The following is a 22,451-nucleotide window of genomic DNA, read 5'->3' as shown; positions in this document are numbered from 1 at the left end:
GCCTTAGGAATCCAAGTTCCAAAAAAAAAAAATTAGTAACTGTAGGTGTGCTCCGATTAATTTATATGAACCTTGACTGGCTCATGAAATTAATAATTATTTAAAGTTTTATTATATTTAAATTGATAATTTAAAAAAATAAATTTAAAATCTAACTAATTAAATTATATTCCTGATAATATTTCTGATAACATTTTTGATAATTAATCTAAGTTAATTTTTAATTCACGAGCATGGAAGTATTGTAAACTCTTTTTCTTGCATGATGAAAATTTTTGAATTGAAAAATTGACGGTGTATTTAATAAAATAAAATAAAAATTATATAAAATCATAAATAGTAAAAAGAGTTAAGACTAACTAAAATTCAAGTAGGAAGCTAAAAAATATATGCACATACAGGGATTTGATCTTGTGACACCGGTGCCTTTAATTTTAATTTTTTAATTTTATGTCAATAAAAATGGATTTTAATCATAAATGTAATAATTTAAATTTCCTAGAAAAAATGTAATTGGTAGTATAAATTATTTTTTTATTAATATATTTTCTAACCAAAAAAATTATCTTTCTTTAGATATGTTATTTATTGCATATAAAATATTATACAATAAACTAAAAGGAAATAATATTTCACTGTAAAAATGGTGATTTTATAATTATGTTTGGGACTTTGGCTATTTTGTATAGGATAGCAAGTAGCGTTACCATAGTGGTGGCACAATTGTAAATTTTGTTTTTTATTTTTTTATATAGAAAACTAGTTTTGTTTTTGGATTTTTTTTTATATTTATACTTGATATTTTTTATTATTTTACATTTGGCCTATTTATCATTATTTTTTTTGTCTTATCTTTATTTTTTGTAATGTATTTTTATTTTTTTTTCATTTTTTATTTATACTTGGCCTATTTATACCATTCCTTTTATTTTTATCTTTATTCTTTTATAATTTGTTTTATAATTTTTTTCTTTACACTTGATTTTTAAAAATTATTCTACACGGACTAAGAAAATGATGTTTCACTGTAACAATTGCAAAAATTTTCTATTTTTTAGCTACGTTAAAAATTAGTTCAAGGCCTTATATATTTTTATTAATGTATATAGTCTTTATTATATTTTATTATATATAAGTATTAACTTTGTGATTCACAAATATATTTTTTACTTGATGTAATAAAAAATATATTAATAATACTTACACATTAATTATTTTGCATTAAAAAAAATTATTCAACCTGTAGCTAGTGAGTTGAATAGAAGCATTAACACTTTATTTTTTATATTTATTGGCACAAATAGTTCTCAGTGTACTAAATTAAATGCATGCATAGACTTTTTTTTATTTATAATTAGAATTCTTTTTTAAAAAACAAACTTAAAAAATTTGCATATTTTTTTTCTCAAAAAAATTATTCGACTCATGGTGAAAGGCAAGTTAAATAACTAGTGAACAACTATAATCAACATATTTTAATAATGATTATATTTAGATAAAGAGTGTAAACAATCTTCTTTTTTAATCTATATACTTTTTTATTTGATGAAAAAAAGTGCAAAAACTAGCAAACTAATTTTGTATTATGACAGGTAATTAAAGGTAATAAATAACAGGAATTCTACATCAATTTTAGTTTCAAAAATTCACTATAAAAAAAGCATAAAAAAATATTTTACACAGATTTTCAAATTCTTCTTTACCTTAGTTTTTAGCTTACCTTCAATAGTTTTAAACTTGTTTTCCCCTCTCTTTTTCCCTTCTATATTATAGTTTAGGTTATGTTACTATTGAGAGAGATTTGAGCAATATTTCCTTCAGAGACATTTGAGCAATATTTCCTTCAGAGTAAGTCCTTATTTAAACGTGCAATTAAGTAAAGTTGTATTGCGGTCTTTGGAGGTTAATTTCATATATTTTGTGTCTGTGACCAATAAAATTTTAAGAATAAATTGATTCTTAATTAAAAAAACTTGTTAACTAAATCTAGTTTTAAATTCCTCAACAAATAAGTAGCTTACATATACATTATTTTTAGTTTAATTATGATAATTATCTTTATATACGATCTTGAATTTTAAATATTTAATTATATGTTTAGAATGCATAACAAGTTATATTTTAAATCCTTTTACAAGATATGGTTTTTTACGGTTTTTTACCTTGTTTCTTCAAAGTGCATGTAATATAAAATAAGCTACTGTAAATAGTGTTTAACATTATTATAATAACAACTACTTTTCAAAGTATTTTTTAGCTTTGAAATACATTAAAAAAAGTTATTTTTCACATTAGCATAACTAAAAACATAAAAATAAATAATTTAAATATAAATACATATAAAATACAATTTCTACCACGTAAATAGCCACTTGTCCAAATTTGAAAGAACACATCTTACGTCAACACCATTGTTGAATGGAATAGCTGGGGTATTCAAAACTAGAGATATGATTTGGATAACACATCTTACGTCAAAACCATGCACGTGGAACGATTTTATCCGTCCTGGTCTTACCAGGATGGAGAGACAAGATCATTACAGGAGCTCAATTGTCTTTGTACAGACCACTCCTCTCAAAACCCTAAGTTTCGACCAGTAAAGAGCATTCAGAATGGGGAGAAATACCGTTTAAACCGGCAAGACCTCCCATGAAGTTCCACCTAGCCCTCACTTTGTCAAGATGGAATGCAGGTGCAGGTCCTAATATCTGGCCGGTACTTGACAGGATATTTCCTGGAAAAATAACACACACCCTTCACTCTTGTTAACTGATGATAAGCTCTAGGTTAATCTGAAGGGCCTGGGCCTGCAGTCTTGACACAGTATTTCCAAGTTAAGCTTGACCGGGTGCTTTCCCACCAGCTTCCAAGTGGATGGGCAATAAACTACGAAATACTACAAACATAATTAAACAGGAAATCTTATTTTTCCGAGTCCAATTGTTGACTACGTTGGAGAAGGACATGGGGGCATGGTCTTTGTGGTTCTCCTTGTGCCCATAAGACTATGAGATCCCCTCTTTTCTAACCTAACGTCAGAAAAGTTCCTGCATCAACGCATGAGTTTTATTTATAGGGTCAAGTAAACACTAAACCATTTTGCCTTTTCAGATTGTTTTCCACTCTTTCTGTGAAAAAGAATTTACCGAGGGTGAATGGGACGATATATAGCAGTGCTGGCTGCCCATGGCCATCCATCAAGTTCAGTGCCACATAAGTAATGAGAAGACCTGCCACATTTCATGATTAAAAAGGGAACATGTAAGAGATAAGTGCTATTTCAAAATTCCAAAGCATATGAACAGCACAGCATTCCTCTTTATCCTTTCATTTTGAAATGCAATTTAGTGCTTCCAATAGAGAAAGGAGACTAGTTTGATAATTCCATACCTAATCCGTAGGCAAGCATTGCCCATAGGAAGTACCCAGCACAAAGGCTCTTATTTGCTGCCCAATCATACCTGCAAGAACAATTGATTTATTTTTTTTTATCATAGAAAATCTTGATGAAATTAAGAACTTGCAAGCTCAAAAGGAAGCCCAAGACCAAAGGTGGAGCAGAATGCCTCATCGTTTTTCTACTTTAAAACTGCCAGGAGTGCTTATTGAAGCTCAATCATAGGAGAGCTATTCTTTAGGTGCTATCTTTCTGTTGTAACGAACTGTATTCAAATATTTGTTTTGATTGTAACTAGCTTGACCATATTTTGTGGGATATTCTTTGTAAACCGTTTGGGATGTTTATGATCTATATAAATCCCATTCAATGTGTTAAATAATAAGATCATTTTTATTCAGCAATTACTTCTCTTAAGGTCTCACGGTGCTATTTTGTTTATTTGGAGAAAAAAGACTTGGCAGATTTGGATTCTTATAACTTGGAGAGCTAGAACTACTGTTGCAAATATTCTTATAACAACTTAGAAAGCTAGCAGCTAAAGTAAGCATCAGAGCTTTGAAATAGAACGGAAGAAGAAAAGATATTGCTAGAAGGTGAAAGCCCCAATTCCGTGATCCAAATTGCTGTAACTGCATTTTTCCCTGTCTTTTTATCCATTTTTTTTATTTTAGAAAAGAACAGTTTGCAAAAAAGAATTCGTTGATCACAGAAATATAAAGAAATTAGCTTAACCTGGAGGGAAATATGAGGAATAAACACCAGAGAATGCTAGCAAATATCAAGTTTACAAGTATACAAATAAGCTGAGGGTATACTTCTTGCAAAGACATGCCAGAGAATCATGGAGTGGAGTGTAAACCTGAGGGAAAATGCTATCAGCAACCCAGGTAAAAGGATGTCGCCAAACCCTATGATGCTGTAACCACCCCAAGGATCAAACAAGCGTGGAATCTTTAACAGCATTGGAATACCATTCTCTCCACTTCTATCACCACGAGCCACCTAAGAAAAAAGATGTGACCAATTTTTATACTTCAGCAAGTGAACATATTGATTATCAAAAGTCAACCAAAAGAAAAACGTGATGCATAGTAAAATTACCAGAGGATTACTTACCACAATCATGACGCTTTCATGGAACAACTTCTTGGAAACAAACACCCAAAAGATGTCATATAAGAATGCACAACTGAGAAGAACAGTACCCACCTGATTTACAAACATTTTCACTCATTTCAGAAGAACCACTAAGTCACCAGAAATAGTATCTGTCCTAAAAATTTGCTCTATCTAAATCGACGAGTACAGTTGAAAGAATAAAAGGATTGCATCTTTATATGAAATTATAGGAGATTTGAATGACACTATCACAACAGCAACCAAAATATCCAACTTTAAGTTAGTAATCGTGTAAGCATGTGCAGAGCAACACTAAAACAAAAAGGGTAATTGCTGGAGCTATTTGACTTAACAAATAGCTAATGATCGCCTAATTAGAAAGGTAATCCACTGCACACATACTAGGTTAAAAAAAAAAAAGCAATTAAGAAAGGATGAAAATGATGGGAAATAAAAAATCTAAGGGGCAGCCTATGCAGGCCCATTACTTGGTGCAACAGAAAAGGTTTTAAACTCACAACCACAAGGAATGATTCTTCCTCCCCTGCCTTGGCGGGGCCCAAAACTATTGCAATAACTTTTACTTATTAGCTTATTAGATTTTTTAAGAACATTACCTTGAGATTAGGTACATGGACAATTTGCAGAACAGTGACTATCAGTGCAATTCCCTGGTTTACAAACAAATAAAGGACAAAGGATTATTAGCTGAATTGCTCCACTAGGCAACTTCACCTAAAAATGAGATATACAAGATAGATTGTGAAAGGCCATAATGCATGCCATTTAATATCCATTTCATTTTGGAGCCATTAATTATTAGTGGGATTGGAATGGAAAGTACAGTAGATGGCACTGCTAAAGCAGCAACCAGAGAGAGAATTCTTTATAATCTTGATAATTGGAAACTTAAAAATTGCAGAAATCATTAGCCTATTTGGAAAGAAGGCGTCCTTACAAGTATATCTTGACCTATCCAGGCAAAGGAGAGATTGCGATGCATAGCCCAAACAACTGCAAATGCTAAGCAGAATGGAGAAACAGCTAATGTTAGGTACGAGAGAGCTCCAAAGAATGGTACTTTTATGTATGATTCTCCAGCATGCTTGAACCACCTGCACAATTATTGTAACTTTAGCTCCCGACCACTGAACTGGTAGAAAATACTTAGGTAATCCGACAGCAAGCATCCATGGATAACCAGCTCTATAAAAACTCCCAGCCATTAACTTCAAATACTTAATAACTTTTCATATAATCCCTCCCTTAACAGCTGCATTTTATACAATAGCATTTATAGCACTGGATTGTAATCACAAAATGAGCAAACAAAGTGCAATTTTCACCACTACACTACTTTTCTGGAAACCCACCAACCAATAGGAACTTTTAACCAACTATTGTAACCCAATTTTGACCCATTGACTTTTAATTTAATTTTACAAGGTTTAAAATGTAAAATTAAAAGATCAGAGATTTATTTTGATGAAAAGTGTGATTTATCAACCTGCGTGAAAACTAAGGACTATAATGTGCCTTTGTCATTCTATCCTTACCTTCAAGCTAATTCTTATCTTCTTCAAGATAATCCTTACCTTATTCAAGATAATCCTTATCTTCTTCAAGATAATCCTTAAGATAATGATAGTTGTCTGCTTTCGAATTCGATTATAATTCGAACTTAAAAAAAAAAAATGAATTTGATTGAGACTTTACTTCTAACAAGCGATGGGACTCTTGCACTATAAATATTAATCTCAGTGTACGAAGAAAAAAAAAAAGAAAGGAAGGAAAGGAAGGAAGAACAATTAGAGAGAAACCCTGAAAGAAGAGACCTTAAGAGAAGACCATTACTAGAAACCCTAAAAGAGAGAAACACAAAAAAGAAAGGGGGCGGCGAACCCTATACTAGCCACCGCCCCCTCAACCCCTTTATTGTTTAGCCCGGTCTCCCTCGACTTCTCTTCCAGTAGCTGCATGTCTAGGTAAGTTTCCTTCCTTCCTTGTTAAAATAATTAACTAGTCACTATTGCATGCATACATGAACCTTTCATGCATGGCTAAGCTAGATCCAACCCAAAAGGAAAAAAAAAAAAAAGTTAGCCGGGTTTAGGCTTTAGACTTAGCCGACCCACACTGTGTTTGTTAAGGGTGTGTTTAGCAAAACACACCCTTATGCCTTGGCCATAATTTTTATGCCCATTTTAGTTAGATATTTGGTCAAACAAGCCCTTTATAAATATTAGAAAATTTAAAAATATTTGGGAACCTTCATTGATTTATTTATAGGTCCCTCACATTTTGTTTTATTTTTTTTCTTGTGTTTGTATTTCTTGTAAATATGCTTAATCTGTGAACTATTACTGTTAAGCGCAAATATATCGTGTAATGTTTTTTTTTACTTCCATCTAAAAAGAGCAAATAATAATAAAGGATAAACAAGAAAAAAAGGACATAAAAAGTTTCTTCTTCAAATTCATTTTTTTGAAAATATTCACTGACATCAGAGTCAGAAGTATCGTATTTTTGGTTTTATGAGATAGTTACCAATGCCAGAGTTGGAAATATTTATAAGAATTGTTCACTAACGCTAGAGTCAGGAACATGAAAGGAAGAATAAAAAAAGAGAAAAAGGAGGACAAATTCTTAGCAATTTTAAACAAAATCAGCAATACAGCCTACCTTAGGTAGGATGTTTAAGGGGTGATAGCATCTTTCCTTTTGCGTAACCAGTCCCGCACCATAGAATCTCTGTTAACCAGTTAAGGTTTCTAATGATTATAATATTAAAGAATCTCTGTTGACCAGTTAAGGTTTCTAATGATTATAATACTAAGTGGCGACTCCTTGAACAAGACTTTTTCCCCTAAAAGAATAAGATGCCAGATATCTGTTCCTTTTCCAATCCAGAGATAATTTTTAATCTGTTGCCGCGATGTCCGGGTGTGACAAAGTTCCCCAAATCAAAGATTAAGAAATGGTTATGAGCAACTGAAATATGAATGTGGCTAGCAAGGAGTTTTAAAAGTGAAAAGATTTCAGTAACACAGTAAGTCATTAATAAATAAGAGACTAATTACAAACCTTGACAACAGAGCAACCAGGCAAGTTTGCAAGCCCTGCAGATGCATGAAACTACATGCTTAAAATTTATTCAGCAAAAGAAAAGGTTAAAAAAAAAAAGGGAAACATGAACAAACCTGGAACATTAGGATGTTCAGATGTCAAATAGTTAGATCACAGTTTGCATAACAATTACCACTTGTAAGCATGGTAATAATGCAAGTAGACATGTAAATAAATGGTTAAGTATTTGTTCTTGGGACCACCTTCATATCATGATTTCAGTGTCAAAAGGGAAAAGTCATACCTCCACACCACCTATGCAGAACAGGACCACCAAAAGCTCAATGAACCAATATGACATGAGTTCGTAAAGTATGACCAGGAAGCATGAAGCAATGACAACAAACAGGACAGCTGATGCTGTATTGATGTCTAGAACACTACTAACACCCACAGCTTTGTCATTTGGAACTTCATCCACAGCATCCTACATGAGGATGACAGAATCATAAATCAGCAAGAAAGTAGAAGTTGTAAAGAGAAAAATAACTCTTCATGAAGAAAGTGCTAAGATGATGCTATTTTGCAAATATTGTCCAAAAATCACCTTTAATAGCTTGTCCTGTTCGGCAGCTGCTTCTCTGGCAGTCCACGCAGACCAGTAAGAAGCGCACAAGATGGTAGCAACAACCATTAACCACAAAAAGACTTCGGCGACATCAACTAATGGTCGCTTTGGAGAGTAAAGCTGCACAGACACTGCAAACAGGCAATTATTTTTAGAAAACTCTCCCACAAGAAGGAAACTGCCAATATATGTACGCAGCACATCAAAGCAGAAAAGTATTCACCACCTAAACAAATGGACAATCATCTTCAGAAAAATGTAATATCCAAATGCAGGTAAGATGAAGTTAACAAATGAATTTGCATGTTACCCTGAAACCATGTGGACTATGGAAGAGAACTTACCTGATGTGTTAGTCAATAGCATTTTTTCCAAGCTTGCACCAGCATCTTGTGGAAGTATAATAGCAGGTATGTGTATATCTAGATCAGTTTCATCTGGCTCACAGACCATCTTGTAAAGTTCTGTAGAGAAGGGAAACAAGTTCCAGGCAAAATAAGCCACAAAATAAACCATTGCAATAGAAATTGACTTTGTATTGGCTGTCTTGACCAAGCAAGCATTGGTATAAGCAAATTGTCGGTAAATTCAAGAGAAGTTCCTCTTCCATGTCCATGAAAATTAAAAGGATGATGTGTTTAAAAGAGTTCAAAGAAGAATTTCACAGGCAAGTTCGTGGATGGAGTTCGAGCAGTTGTATATGCAATCCTAACATACCTATTAAGTTAAAAATGGCAGATTTATTGGGCTTTGGGAATTAACAAAACAATGTCCATAAAATGAGTGTAGCTAAAATGAAAAAGTTCAGACGGAAAAGGGATTGGACAGGATGGTGGAAAAAGATTCATGTTCCCAATAGCATTAAGAATTAGCTTATTTGATTGAGTTGACATCAGGGCTATTATCATTGTTTGCTGAGAGCTTCCATTAAGATCCCTACTGATAAGAAATGCAGCAAATATAGCAGCAAATACGCCAATTACCTTTTTGGTTATTGATAACGAGCACAGCTGAAGCACCAGCAGCCTCAGCATTATTTGCTTTGGTTGTGAACTTGCAGTGACCTCGGTGAACCATGATGACATCTCTATCAAGCTAACAAATTGAAGAACATTAACTTTAGCAAATGTCCATAGCATATGGATGAATTATACAACTATGTTCAAATATCTTGAGCATACATAATATTCGTCAGTATAAACCTTATGCTTAGGTGCACTACAACAATCTCGAGGGTCTGAAAGTGTAAGGCGAATTTGGTTTGCATTTTTCTCTTTTGACACAATGGTAGTGCCAAATCTAGCACCCACGCCAACAAATTCAGCATCCTCTTCTCCACCGACCCAAGTTTGAACTTTTACCTAAAAAACCAGCCACTAAGTTAACAGATAAATAATATGAATTCAGTCAGAGTCTAGAGCTAACAAAAGTACAATTGCAGACCCCGTAAAATCTTATGAAGGCAACTTTCCGACAAAACCAGATAACAAACGGTTGGCTCCAATGGAATGACCTAAATCAAAAGAAAGGTTGACATTTTCATTATTAAATGCTTTCCCCAATTATAGCTCATAATATAAGTACATTTGATGTAACCTCAGAAACCCAAAAGGGAGCCGAAAAGAGAGAAAAAGACCAGTACTAAATTATGGTCATAAAAAGGAAAGAAACCATCTTCCAAACTTTACTTTTAAACTTTTCTAAAACATGCAAAACGAATTCAACCCTAGAGGGCAAATCAGGCACCAAATCCAAATACACAGAACCAAAACCTCAACAAGATCACAAATTTACAAACTCCAACTTTTAAGGGATCACATTACTAGCTCCAGATCACACAAAATTGTAAAACAGAAACAAAATAAAAAACATCAAAAACATGTAATCATGTTAAAAAATATATAGTTAACAATAACCAATTAAAAATTTATACAATTTAAAGCTACAACTAAACCATAAAAAATACAAACAAAATACACAAAATCCAAGCAACGAAAAGAGAAAAGAATCAAAACCCGGTTGAGAAACCAGCACAGCAAGAACTGGGTCGATGTAAATAATCAGCATTTTAGATGTTACCAAAACGAAGTCATTTTCACAGCCAGGCTTTTTGGGAGCTAAGTTATCATCATGGACTATATCTCCTGCTCTAACTGAAGATGGGTGACACACCAGTGAGATCACACCTGTTATAGTGATTATAGAGCACAGTTTTTTAAAATCCATGGATTGATTTTAAGCTATCTTTCTTGGCGTTCTCCTCTTTCCCTACTACATAAATAAAAATTTTGCGCAAGAGAGAGAACAGAATCTTGTCTTGTTTTGTTCTGTGTTCTGTGTTCTGTAGCCGTGGTACGTGGTGTTTTTGGAATTGCGTCCGTGATTATTTTTTAAAATATACTAAAATAATATTTTTTATTTTTAATATTAATAATTAAAAACAATCTAAAAATAAATAAAATAATTAATTTAAAATTAAATAAAATCTCAAAAAAATACATTTTTACCATGAAAATAAGCACACTCATAGTAAATAATAAAATAAAAAAGAAGTGAGATCACAGACAAAGATCAAAACTACAATTAATATTAAACAATCATGATTAAAAAGATAATATTATTCTGATTTGTTTTACACAATTAGCAATCATGATACGAAATGCGTTTCATATACAGCCACCTTGGTATTTTTTGCTAAGTAGTAAGCCTAATTTTCCTTTTTTTTTTATTTTCCACTTCGTTTTTAAATTTTTTGAAAAATAAAAAGAAGACGATTTCATTAATATATTAATAATATCCAGCCGGGGAAAAAATTTAATTATGATATTAAAACTTCAATACATATATGATTAATACAAGATTCAAAATTTTCAGAGAAACATATTATCATATTTCAAATTATAATTAATTTTAAGTTTAATGACGTAAATGAGGTGAGAGAAAAAAATTATTTCTATTTATTTTAAAAAATAATAACTATCATGTTAGGAGATAGCTCTAAAATATGATTCATTGCTTATTATTTTATCTCACGTGTTAATCTTAAAAAAAATATAAAATAAAAATAATATGAACTAATTCAATTATAAAAAATAAAAAAAAGGTATTGTTTAACCAATTACAGTGACACAACTAGTTTTCCCATTCTTTAATAAATTAAATAATCATACAGAGTCAATTCTTGAAAAGTTTATATATATATATAAAAACTTGATTTTAAGTTAAGCATTATGCTTCGCCAAGTTTCAATTTGGTGGTTAAGATTTGAGATTTTTAAAGAATAAGCCCGCTGGCCAAATAAAAATCGGTTAAAATTCATTTTTTTTATATTTTTAGATTGTTTTAATATATTAATGTGAAAAAATAATTTTAAAAAATAAAAAAATGTATTATTTTAATATATTATAAATAAAGATATTTTAAAAAACATCGTACTGTTACTCTAATATTCTATTATGAAAAAGGAAGAAGCAGAAATGGCCTGGCTAGTCTTGAATTGTGCCCAATCACTTGGTGACTTGACGTGATTATCAATATTGATGTTAAACCTTTTACTTTCCGCGCCTGTGTGAAGGCAGATTTGATCCATCTTGTCACATAACTCAAGGTTTTGCTTGGCGGAGGAGAATAAAGTATTTGCAGGTTTTTCAAGCTTCGAAAGAAACAGGACACCTCCCTGGTTATTCCCTACACCTTCACCAGGCGAGAGAAAGTTGTAGTATTTTGCTGAATAAAGCTGGCACTAATTGATCAAATCCAAATGAAAACGAGATAAAATATTCCTATTTACCGACTATACATAGTTGCAGCAACCATGCATCCTGTTTTTGAGAGGATGGCATTAAAGAAGAAATCAATCTCAAATATTCCGTTTTCTTGCCTAGTGAGTGTAGTTGATGCATTGAAACCTCAGATACCCCCCATCATGGTAAACACAGATACAAAGTAAATTGAAAGAGCATCCCTCATCTAACTTGTGCCCATGTTGAAAACAATATAAATCAACTATCGAATCTAGGATCTTCGAAAATGTCAAAATAGTTCTCTCTTACATCTGGTAAGGATTGAAACCAGGCAAAAAACAATATAGATATGTTTGGTATCTTGTGATCCATAGTTAAGTGCAATTTTGTTTCCGGCTCATTATTCACCTCGAATGAAAACTATTTTGGGAATTGATAACCATCTTGGTATGACGTTAGTCTACCATCAGCTTTGTAACTAGAATGGTTGAGGAAGTTGTTGGCTATCAACTGTTCTGAGAAAGAGTAGCTTCCCCCCGGAAGCCTCACGGCTCCTCCATTCATGGTCAGACCTGGGGCGCTGCTTTCACGAGCTAGATTTTGCAAGCTGACTTGGGTTGGGATGTTAAAACTACTATTTGCAGCCTGAAGAAATGGAACTGGGAGTCCATTTCCAACAATTGATGACATGGTGCTGTTTTGGTTGAAGTAACTGACGTCTCTGGAACTCATTTGAGCAAAGCTTCTACTTCTTTCTTCTGGCTGCATGCCCTGAAAGTATCCATGAAGACTGCTTGAACCTAGTATCAGATTCGATCTTTCTGAACTCATGCCTATTTGATTCCCAGCAAATCTTGGTTGAATAGAGTTCAATGAAGATGTATCAAACCTATGGTTTGCTACGTGAGGCTTTGTTAACACAGTAGGCAGTGTTAAGTACATTGAAGAAGCTACCTGATTGGAGGAGCCAGTTGGAATCATTGGCTCGAAAGTTATTGCCAGCCTTTCTCGTTTGTTCTTCTTGCTTGATGTCACGGATCCAATCGCTTGGGCATAATCAGATTGATGTTCAGGTGCTTGATGGTGATTATTAGAATCAGTAATTTTTCTGCCTTTTGCAGACCTCTCTAAAGATCCACCATTGCATTGAGCTCTTATGCCCAACACAATACTCTTTGGCTTCTGCACTTGCACATTCTTATCTGAAGGACTAGGTTTAGAATTCATCTTGGCAGATAATGCCATTCTTTCTTCTCTTTCCTTCTCAGTTGTTGTCATGGGTACAGTTGCTCGGCTAATATGACTATCCAATGTTAGACTGCAATTACTAGAATCAGTTGATTTATTGGTTTTGCCAAACCCTTCTGTAGATCCATCATTGCAATCTTGAGATCCTTTGAACAATCTGAAGGCATTTCGATGTTGCAGGAAAATGTTCTCCAGAAAATTCTTCTGATGATGCACTTCGGGGTTCTTCTGAAAGTTGATTAGGTTCTGCCTATGGACATTCTCCTCAAACTTATTATGGGGCTGCGCTTGGCCATAGCCCTGAATGTTGTTATGATGCTGGGCTGGCATGTTCCCGGAAGTGTTTTGGTGCTGAACTTGTGCATTCTCCTCTAAGCTGGTTTGAAGCTGCAATTGAACTTTCTCTCCTCTAAAGCTGCTTTCTCTTTTTTCCAGCTCAGAAACAGTCTCCTCTTCCACCAATTTCTGCATTTCTTCCCTCATCCACTTCAACAAATTCTCTCTTGAAACTTTAAGATCCTCTAATAAAAAGTTCATGTACTTCTTAAGATCATCAAATACAGCATGTTCATGAGTAATAGGTTTACTATTCTTACGGCGGACTTCTCTGTGAGGGCCCTTCTTCTTTTCATTAGGAGTTGAATCATTCTTTTTACTCCTCCTCCTTCGGCCATTTTCAGCTTTCCCAGATTTCATTTGGTCTGAAATACCAGGATCACAGTTGCCAATCTGGTGCAATTTACTAGCATCACTAGTTTCATCATTATCAACTGAAATGAAGTTCGAGATCAGTTTGTGTTTTTTTAGAGCTGGTTCGCCACTTGGTTTTGAATCATTGCTTGAAGAGTCAGAGTCATCGTCTTTCCTCCTAAACTCCCAGCATTGCTGCAGTTTCAGTTGCTGTGCCATTTTAGAAATGGGGGACATCATGAAAAACCAGAATTTTAGAAATAACTTGGAGGATGTTGAATTATCAATGTTATTTTTTCATCCCCTGGAGGATCACAGCACCAATTCCTGCCCACGTACCATCAAGACTCCATGATTTTCTGCAAAAGCTGCTAGACAATCAAAAAGCCCACCAAACTTCGACTTCAACTCATTAAGCAGGAACCTGACTACATTGAAACTACTTCAAAGTGAAAACAAGTTTATCAAACAAAGAGCAACCAATAATCAAAGATTAATGAATTCAATGACTTCATGGATTCTCTGTACTTTCGAGATTCTGTAATGACTGATGTGATGAAGACCTGGACACTAACTACAGGCTCAATATCTACAGAAGCACAAACCCATGTGTAAAAGAAAGAGCACAATCTTGATCTTTAAAGGAACAAGTACATAGTTTCAAAATCCCTACCTCACTAAGGTCTGAGATGAAAACCAGCAGAAAAGAAATCCAATTTCTGAACCTCAAATACCTTTCAATGAGGCAATAAAGTTCAAATGAAGGCACAAACTTGCATAGCAAACTGCTATTTTATAAAATCCATAATCAGAAAAAAAAATGCAGAATAATGCTTCATTCAGAGTTTCAAAAGAGAGATTAACATAGCATAACAAAACTTGTGAACAGATACTAATCAACTTATAGGATATATCTACCATCTTTTATGTTGGTCTCATAAACCCAGAAAAACAGAACAATGCAGAAAAGAGCTTCAAACAATTCCAAAATACAAATATAATGTACATAAAATCCACAAAAAAGAAAACTGGATTCAAAGTCATTCTCTTTTTCATGATATTGCATACAGAAAGAAAAGAACGGAAAGCAAAAAAGAGCATTAACAAATAAAAAAGATTCGGAATAAAATCATCAAAGCACAAAGTAGAGAGTTTTTCATAGATGGACACAAACTCACCGTGTAACAAGCCAAGAAGATGCTTCTCTCTCCCTCTCTCTCTCTGTCAAACATCAACCTCTAAGTCCCATTTCTTTCAGTAGAGCTGTTTTCACTGTGGCATTTATATCTCCATTCTTTCTCTCTTTAAAAGGCAAGAAAAGATATGTTTTTGTCTGTCTGTGTAGTGTTTCCATCTGTGCAGTGTGAGTGTGTTTTGCTGTTTATGGAAGTGAGTCAGTGAGTTGGGTGGTAAGTAGCAGAAAGAGTTATGGGTGGCATTTTGACCCCTTTTGTTACTTGTGGATGGCCATTGTAAACTGTCTTGTTGAGAAAGAGATAAATTTGTCTTTCCATGTAAACTGGCTTCGTATCTCCAAGCCTTGTAACTTCCATGCCATCGGACTTACTTCCATCTTACGTTCAAGTTACAGCTGGAAAGATTGATGGGATTTTTGTATTTATTGATTATTTAAATAATTTGGCAATTATAGAGAAACCCATTTAATGTTTTCACTATATTGTGCGGTGATGTTATAAATGGTTTCTGTGGACAAATTTAGAAACGGATAGCATGTTGAATCAAATATGGCTATGGAATATTGTTTCTCCTCTTACTTTTCTTCAATCTGGAACTTACAAGAGCTGTAATTTGCAAATACTTACAGTTTCAGTATATATAAATAGAATAACATGGCGTAAATAGAGAATCACCAAGCGCATTTGCACCGAGGCATTAACTTTACATTAATATTATTAGAAGCAGTGAGAAATATCGAAGAAAGAAAACTGAAATTTACAAATATATTTCTATATAGGGATTTTTTTTTATTATTTTTTATAGATCATGGATTTGATTTTCTTCATTTCTTGTATCTGTTTTTTCTTAATTCAAGTAAACTCTTAAAAATAACTAGTAAAATATCATTAATTACTTCTTAAATATCATAAAATTTCTTGTGATGAAGATGTGTCGAGCTAGAAATTATCATTTGGAGCCAAGTTGAAGATGAAAAACAAATGTATATTTTAATCCACGGGGATATTCAGCCAATTAAACTTGGAATCTCAAAACTTCCAAGGGCGATTATCGGTTGAGGAAGGGTAATTCTCATAACCCCTTTCCTTTTCCCTTCTATTCTTCTTGACTTAGCATTGCTTGAATAACAGGTTATCGAATCGTATTAGCAAAATGAAATAATTTGAATTTCCATGGAGACAACGATGATTGATGAGTACTAAATACATTTCTTGATACTACTTTAGCAAATAGTCCAATATAAAAAAGACATCTATAATTAACAACAATCAGATCATTAAGGACATTTAAAAAGTGCAAGGCCTTGTTCTGTCAGGATCATCATGGTGGGAAGACAGATCACATGCACTCTACCTCTATCAACCTTCGGGCATATATTCTGATAATTAATCATGATTATAACTTTAGCATTTGTTAATTTTCTGACAGTCACTGTATGATTGATGAGAAAAAAGTTTATTATCGGGACTAAGGAGTCGTGGGATGAGGCGAAGTGAAATTGCTTGGGAGAGACAAGGACCTCATCGTTTTTTTTTATTTTTCCAGCAAATACCATGACTCGCTACGGTTATACCATTAAATCTAGTAGCTGCTCATCTTCCCAAACTGGCTCAACAAGAAGAGGAAACGGGCCATTGAAATGCACCACCATATCATTATATAGGATTCGAAACGTCGACAAAATAAATTTGGTAATACTAAAAGGAACATCGAAGAATTCCTCGCGGATGGCATGTAATCAGTGCTATATGTCCACGAAGTCCTGCGACATGCTTACAAAATTGTGCTGACACTTCAGATCTTTCAGATTCCTATCCAACATGTTTACACCGCATATTTTAGATTGCACAAAGATCATAAAAACAGGCAGGACAAAAATTATAGCTTTTACAAACTCATTCAAATGATTGCACAGGGAAGATCTTACCAGTTACCTAACCCTCTCTGAAGGTTTCATCAAGAATTGCACCGTGGAGATCTTACCTGCCACAAAGCACTCTCTTCCTTTGGACAATTATCGTTAGGAATTGAAGAGATATACTCTTATACAAGAGGGGGGGAAAAAACAAAACTACTGTTCCCTTCGCCACTTTGGATGGGCTTGATAATACCAATTCTCCTCTCTGAAACCAAATCAATGGCTTTCTGGTAACCTGTGGCAGCAGAGGCAAGTTTTTTAAAAAAAAACGCATGAGATATATAAAAATGTTATTTTCTTTTCCATATACTTCGAGTTCTGACCAATCACATGTGACAATCAATAAACAAGAGACCAAGAAAAAAAATTTCTTCTGATTTGGTTGTTACTCTGCACATGTCGCACAATCACATTGAGTGTTTGAGATCCTAAATATCTTTAGGAATGATACTCCCCGTCTGATTACAAGCATTGAAATCAGAAAAGATTTTAAGAGATGCAAGTTGGAATGAGACTCCCAAATGAACACTTCCACATAGGCATGAAAGGAGAAAGAAATGTTGAACCATGAATCTAAATTTCTTTACATAATAGAATGGTACTTCCATGTCCCAGTAATCCACAAAGTATCAGCAGCTTGTTATAAACAGGTTAGACAAATTTCACAATTGGTCCTTGACAATATGAGAACAATCAAGACCAAGCTGCGTTCTTATTAGTATGTCAAAATAACAGGGAATTAACTTACCGCCATGGGAATTCACTTGTGTCTATCCCAGCTTGGTGAAGCTCGTCAACGTGCTGCTACGCTTCCCTGCACTCTTCCCAGTCGTCAAAGAATTCTTTTTTGTCACCTTCAATCTGATATGTTTCATGGCCTTTACCAGCAACAACCTGCAGTTCAGAGAACATTCAAGAGACAAAATGCAAATAAAATTACGGTAAGAATAATTTTGAGGAGACAATTCAGTTTTTCATTGAATAATACTGAACCATCTGTCCATAAATCTTCAACAAGAGTAGAGAAATGGGCATAAACACTTACAACCATATCGCCTTCTTCACCCATGGCAACAGCACAACGGACAGCTACTCGTCTAATGTCATGCAAAAACAGACGATGACCGTTTGGAAGAGGAGGGTAGTAATCATTTTCCCCATGTTTCAAATATTCCTGCATAGACCATCCTACGCCAGCCAACATGTCATCCAATATGTCCACTGATGAAGATGAAACGAGTTAGTAATAACTTTAGCAAAGATGGCATTTTAGTTACACAGTACAGTTCAACATGCATACATGGATCTTCGCCCCTTGGATTGTCAGATGTCAGAATTGTGACGTCACTTTTATCTGTTGCAATTTTTGTCATTATTGGTCTCTTGCCTCTGTCTCTCTCTCCGCCACAACCAATAACTTCACAAAAAGCAAGAAGTTGGTCAGGTTAACAATACTTACATTTCTTCATGAAACTCATCACTTCCCAGCTATCCCAACTGACATGGCAACTTTATTGAAGTGAATTGGCAATTTTCTCTTCCAACAACAATCAGAACCTAATTCTAACTTGTCGAATGTTGGAGAAAATAATAAGATACCATGAACAGATCAGGACTAATGTCAATACTGGAGCTTCCAAATCCCAATTACATCTTGAATTCTCAGGATTATGATTATCTTCAGCAGTTTTGGACCTAAACAAAGGATCACTACTAAATCACTGTATTTGCACTGCCAGACTTGGGAGAATTATCCACGAGTGGAAGAGAACATTTAGCTATGGCAAGATAGATGGTTGACATCAACTTAAATCAATATATCATTATTAAAGAATTAAGAGAATCAATACGACAAAGCATATTTCTAGCTTGAGAATTTCCTGTGCATATAATACTCAGCCTAGCTTTTATCACTTCCTTGTAGCAAATGGTCCAAAGACTTTGTACAAGGAAAAGGACTTTAAAACGCCTTATCCAAGAATAAAGCTAGAATTATCACAAACTTAGAGAAGTAGCACTGAATGCGTGATGAAGGTTAGGAGAAAGCAAAAGAAACGCACCCGTGATAATTCTTTTAGGCCTAAGCTCCCTTACGGAATCAAGTAGTCTAGATAGGGCATCAGGTGTATGAGCATAGTCCACAATCACCCCAAATGCCTGCTCCTCGTCAATTAATTCACACCTACCAGGTACTGCATCTATCTCTTCAATCCCTCTAACAATGTCTTCCAATGGTGCACCAACTGCAATCCCAACTGCCACAGCCGCAAGAATATTGTAGATATTGTGCTTCCCAAGCAATCCTGATGAAATCTCTAAAATACCATGGGGTGTATTAACCAAAACTTGTGTCTCAAACAGGGAGAGCTCAAACTTCAAGGGATGAACATCTGCATTTTTATTTTCCATAGCAAAGGTCACAACTGGCACCTCTTGGTTTCCTTGAGCAATAAAGAAAGGTGCATTTGGATCATCAACGTTAACTACTTTCCTATGCCTTTCTGGATCCACCATCCGAGCAAACAACTTAGCCTTTGCATTCTTATACTCCTCTTCTGTCCCATGAAAATCTAAATGATCCCTCGTCAAATTGGTAAAAACAGCAATATCAAAATCAACCTCATCACACCTCCCTAGAGCCAGTCCCTGGGAAGTAGCCTCCATCACAACAGCTTCAGTTCCGTTATGCAGCATCTTAGCCATCAAATTCTGAACCAAAATGGCACCTGGGATTGTGTTAGGTGCCTCCAGTTTATGATCCCCATGTATATAATATGCCACCGTACTCAACATTCCAGTCCTCAACCCCATTGCCTCATACATCCCTTTAACCAAATTCGCTGTCGTGGTTTTCCCATTCGTCCCAGTTATCCCAATCACAGCCATATTCTTTGAAGGGAACTTATAAAATGCTGCAGCCAATGCAGGCAAAACTGCATTAGTATCCTCCACAATCACCAAAGCCTTACACCCCAAAGTCTCTTCAATATCAACCTCCTTGCTAGCCACAACCGCAACTGCACCTCTCTTATCAGCCTCGCTCAAATACAAATGTCCATCCGTCTTCATCCCCACACGACAAACAAACAAATCACCAGCACTCACCACTCTCGAATCATCTTGTATACCAGTAATCTCCACCTCCAAATCCCCCAATACCGAAACCGGCACCACTTTGCTTTCATCCAAGAGCTCAGCTAAACTCATCCTAAACTTTGGTTCAACAATATTCACTTTCACGTTCCCGATACTATCAAAATCCAAATCAAAACTCTTTTCATCCAAAGACGCCCCAGCATTGCTTTTTCCACTCTTTTCACCCACGCCCACATCAAACCCACTTGAACCATCTTCATCACTGTCAGTATCAATCACAGTCAGCCCTGTTAGTTCATCAATCTCCTCCAAGTCCACCACCTCTTCAGGCTCTAACTCTTCAACACCTTCCATAACATCACTACTTCCTTTAATGTCTTTTGGTTTTAACAGTCCTTGTTTAACAAGTTCTTGTCTTTCCATAACGATAGCCTTATCAATCTCACCAAACAAATCATCACCGTCACTATTTAAGGAATTGGGATTTACCTCGGTATCTGCAATGGCTTTGAGAAACGTTGATTGGTTCTTCTTGAAGTCTTCTTCTTGAGCTTTTCTTGCTCTTGAAGCTTGGATATGAACTTGTTCCCATTTTGACACTCCATGTGCTGTATCTTCTGGTGCTTCAGGTGGGTCATTATCTGCTGTGTTTGGGTAGAATTTTCCATCTGGGCCAATAGCAAATAGCGAGTGTTTTGTGCCGTGGAGAGAAAGAAATAAAGGGGTTTTAGGGAGAGAAGGAAATAAATTGCGGGGCTTGAAGAAGGTTCGTTTTGGAGAGAGCAAGTTTGGGTTTTGAGAGAGAAATGTGTGCGATTGGAGAGTGAATGTGAAGGCCATTGACATGATGAGAGATAAAATGATAGTGGAAGGGGATAAGGGAGGTTTAGTGCTGAAAGGAAAAACGGTGCGCTTTCAGGTGAGAGCGAACAGGACAGTCTTTTTCTTCTTCTACTTCTTCTTTTTGGTTAAATTCCTTTTCTTTTATCTTATCTGATTCTTTTCTTCTGTTTTTTTGAATTAGGCGAAGTTGGGATATGGCTGCCATGGCTGCTATTACATTACAATTACAATTAAAAAAAAAAAACCCATAGAAAATTCATGATGCATCTATAGATAAGTCACTATTCACCACAACAATATAACTACTGTTTTACCCTTTAAAAAAATCAATAGCATTGGTATTAAAGAGTGTTTTCCAAATAAAGCATCAGACATTATAAAATTAATCGGCTTCTTACTTTTAAAATACACATTGTAAAGATTATATTGTCCTCACAAGTAAAATATTTCGAAAGATTATACAGAGGTAATTTGATGTTTTTATGTTTTAAAGATTAAATATAAATATTATATTACCAGAATTGTTAAAATTATGTAATTGAGCTTTTTTTGTCTTTCCATATTGATTTTTTTTAATTAATAAATTGACATAGAATGATTTGAATGTAATTGAGCTTTTTTTGTCTTTCCATAGTGATTTTTTTAATTAATAAATTGACATGATTTGATTTTTTAAATAAAATAAATATTATTAAAAAAAATTATTATCATATACAGGACAACGTGCACGGCATCTCCCCACCCCCAAAAATCACCTTTCAGGGCAACATTGAAAGCGTCTCACTATTTTCTTTTTATTAGTGTCGCACTTATCAACGATGGCATGGTGCATGAGCTTTAATAATTATTTTTTTTCTTTTCTTTTCTTTTTCTTTTTCTTATCAAAATATAAAGGTCTCATTTAAATTATTTTTTATTTTTAATTTGATAATTATTCTTTTAATTGTTTTTTATTTTATTTTTTATCTTTTTATTATTTTTTATTTAATTTTTTCTCTTGTCATTTAGTTTATTTAATTTTTAAATTAAATTTAGTGTTCATTCTTTTAATTGTTATTTTTTTATTTTTAAACCTTTTTTCTAATTGAATTTTATTTTTAATTTTATTTTCAATTTTATCTCTTAGCATTTGATTTCAAATTATTTTTGTATCAAGTCTAGTCTCTATTTTTTTAATTTTAATTTTTTTAATTTTAGATTTTTTTTAATTTTTTTAAATTTTATCTTTTAATATTTTAATAATTTGAAATTTTTCTTCGCTATTATTTGAGGTTTGCATTGTATGGGGTTGGTCTCTAGCTTATGACTGGGGTTATATGTGTTGAAGATAAACACAAATTAACTTTGATGTTTTTTACAGGTGCCTACCTAATTATTATTTTTTTAATTTTATTTTTCAATGTTTAATTTATTGAGAATTAATCTTTATTTTTTTTTCAATATTCTTTTTATAGGATGTCTCAATTTTATGTCCATGGGTGGTGGGGTTATATCTTTATC

General features: G+C 34.0%; 3 protein-coding genes across 4 annotated transcripts; all 3 read right to left on the bottom strand.

Moving 5' to 3' along the window:
* Window positions 1–2,438: 2,438 nt before the first annotated feature.
* On the bottom strand, window positions 2,439–10,399 carry LOC105129066 (signal peptide peptidase-like 2). The gene is given in 15 exon segments (XM_011030992.1): window positions 2,439–3,050; window positions 3,150–3,233; window positions 3,394–3,464; window positions 4,263–4,405; window positions 4,520–4,612; window positions 5,140–5,193; window positions 5,481–5,637; window positions 7,607–7,641; window positions 7,893–8,075; window positions 8,196–8,347; window positions 8,561–8,680; window positions 9,200–9,311; window positions 9,419–9,577; window positions 9,660–9,729; window positions 10,296–10,399. Coding segments are annotated over 15 exon segments (1,572 nt in total). The 5' UTR covers window positions 10,310–10,399; the 3' UTR covers window positions 2,439–2,925.
* A 1,816-nt stretch (window positions 10,400–12,215) lies between these two features.
* LOC105129064 (uncharacterized) lies at window positions 12,216–15,244 on the bottom strand. Of its 2 annotated transcripts, none has more exons than XM_011030990.1 (2): window positions 15,076–15,244; window positions 12,216–14,336 (listed from the first exon to the last, which is right to left on the bottom strand). In XM_011030990.1, the coding sequence occupies exon 2, from the start codon at window positions 14,135–14,137 to the stop codon at window positions 12,380–12,382; it is 1,758 nt and encodes a 585-aa protein (XP_011029292.1). In that variant the 5' UTR covers window positions 14,138–14,336; window positions 15,076–15,244; the 3' UTR covers window positions 12,216–12,379. The 2 variants fall into 2 exon arrangements, with proteins under 2 accessions (XP_011029292.1, XP_011029293.1); XM_011030991.1 differs by having other exon boundaries at window positions 12,216–14,321.
* Window positions 15,245–16,723: 1,479 nt separating this feature from the next.
* MURE (ALBINO OR PALE-GREEN 13) lies at window positions 16,724–21,063 on the bottom strand. The gene is given in 5 exon segments (XM_011030989.1): window positions 16,724–17,247; window positions 17,761–17,906; window positions 18,058–18,233; window positions 18,313–18,429; window positions 19,073–21,063. Coding segments are annotated over 5 exon segments (2,340 nt in total). The 5' UTR covers window positions 20,955–21,063; the 3' UTR covers window positions 16,724–17,228.
* Window positions 21,064–22,451: the final 1,388 nt, after the last annotated feature.

The sequence above is a fragment of the Populus euphratica genome, unplaced genomic scaffold (assembly GCF_000495115.2).
Source record: "Populus euphratica unplaced genomic scaffold, PopEup_1.0 scaffold48.1, whole genome shotgun sequence".
Taxonomy (NCBI): domain Eukaryota; kingdom Viridiplantae; phylum Streptophyta; class Magnoliopsida; order Malpighiales; family Salicaceae; genus Populus; species Populus euphratica.
The sequence above is the reverse complement of the archived record's forward strand: the minus strand, read 5'-3'. Positions and strand labels throughout refer to the sequence as shown.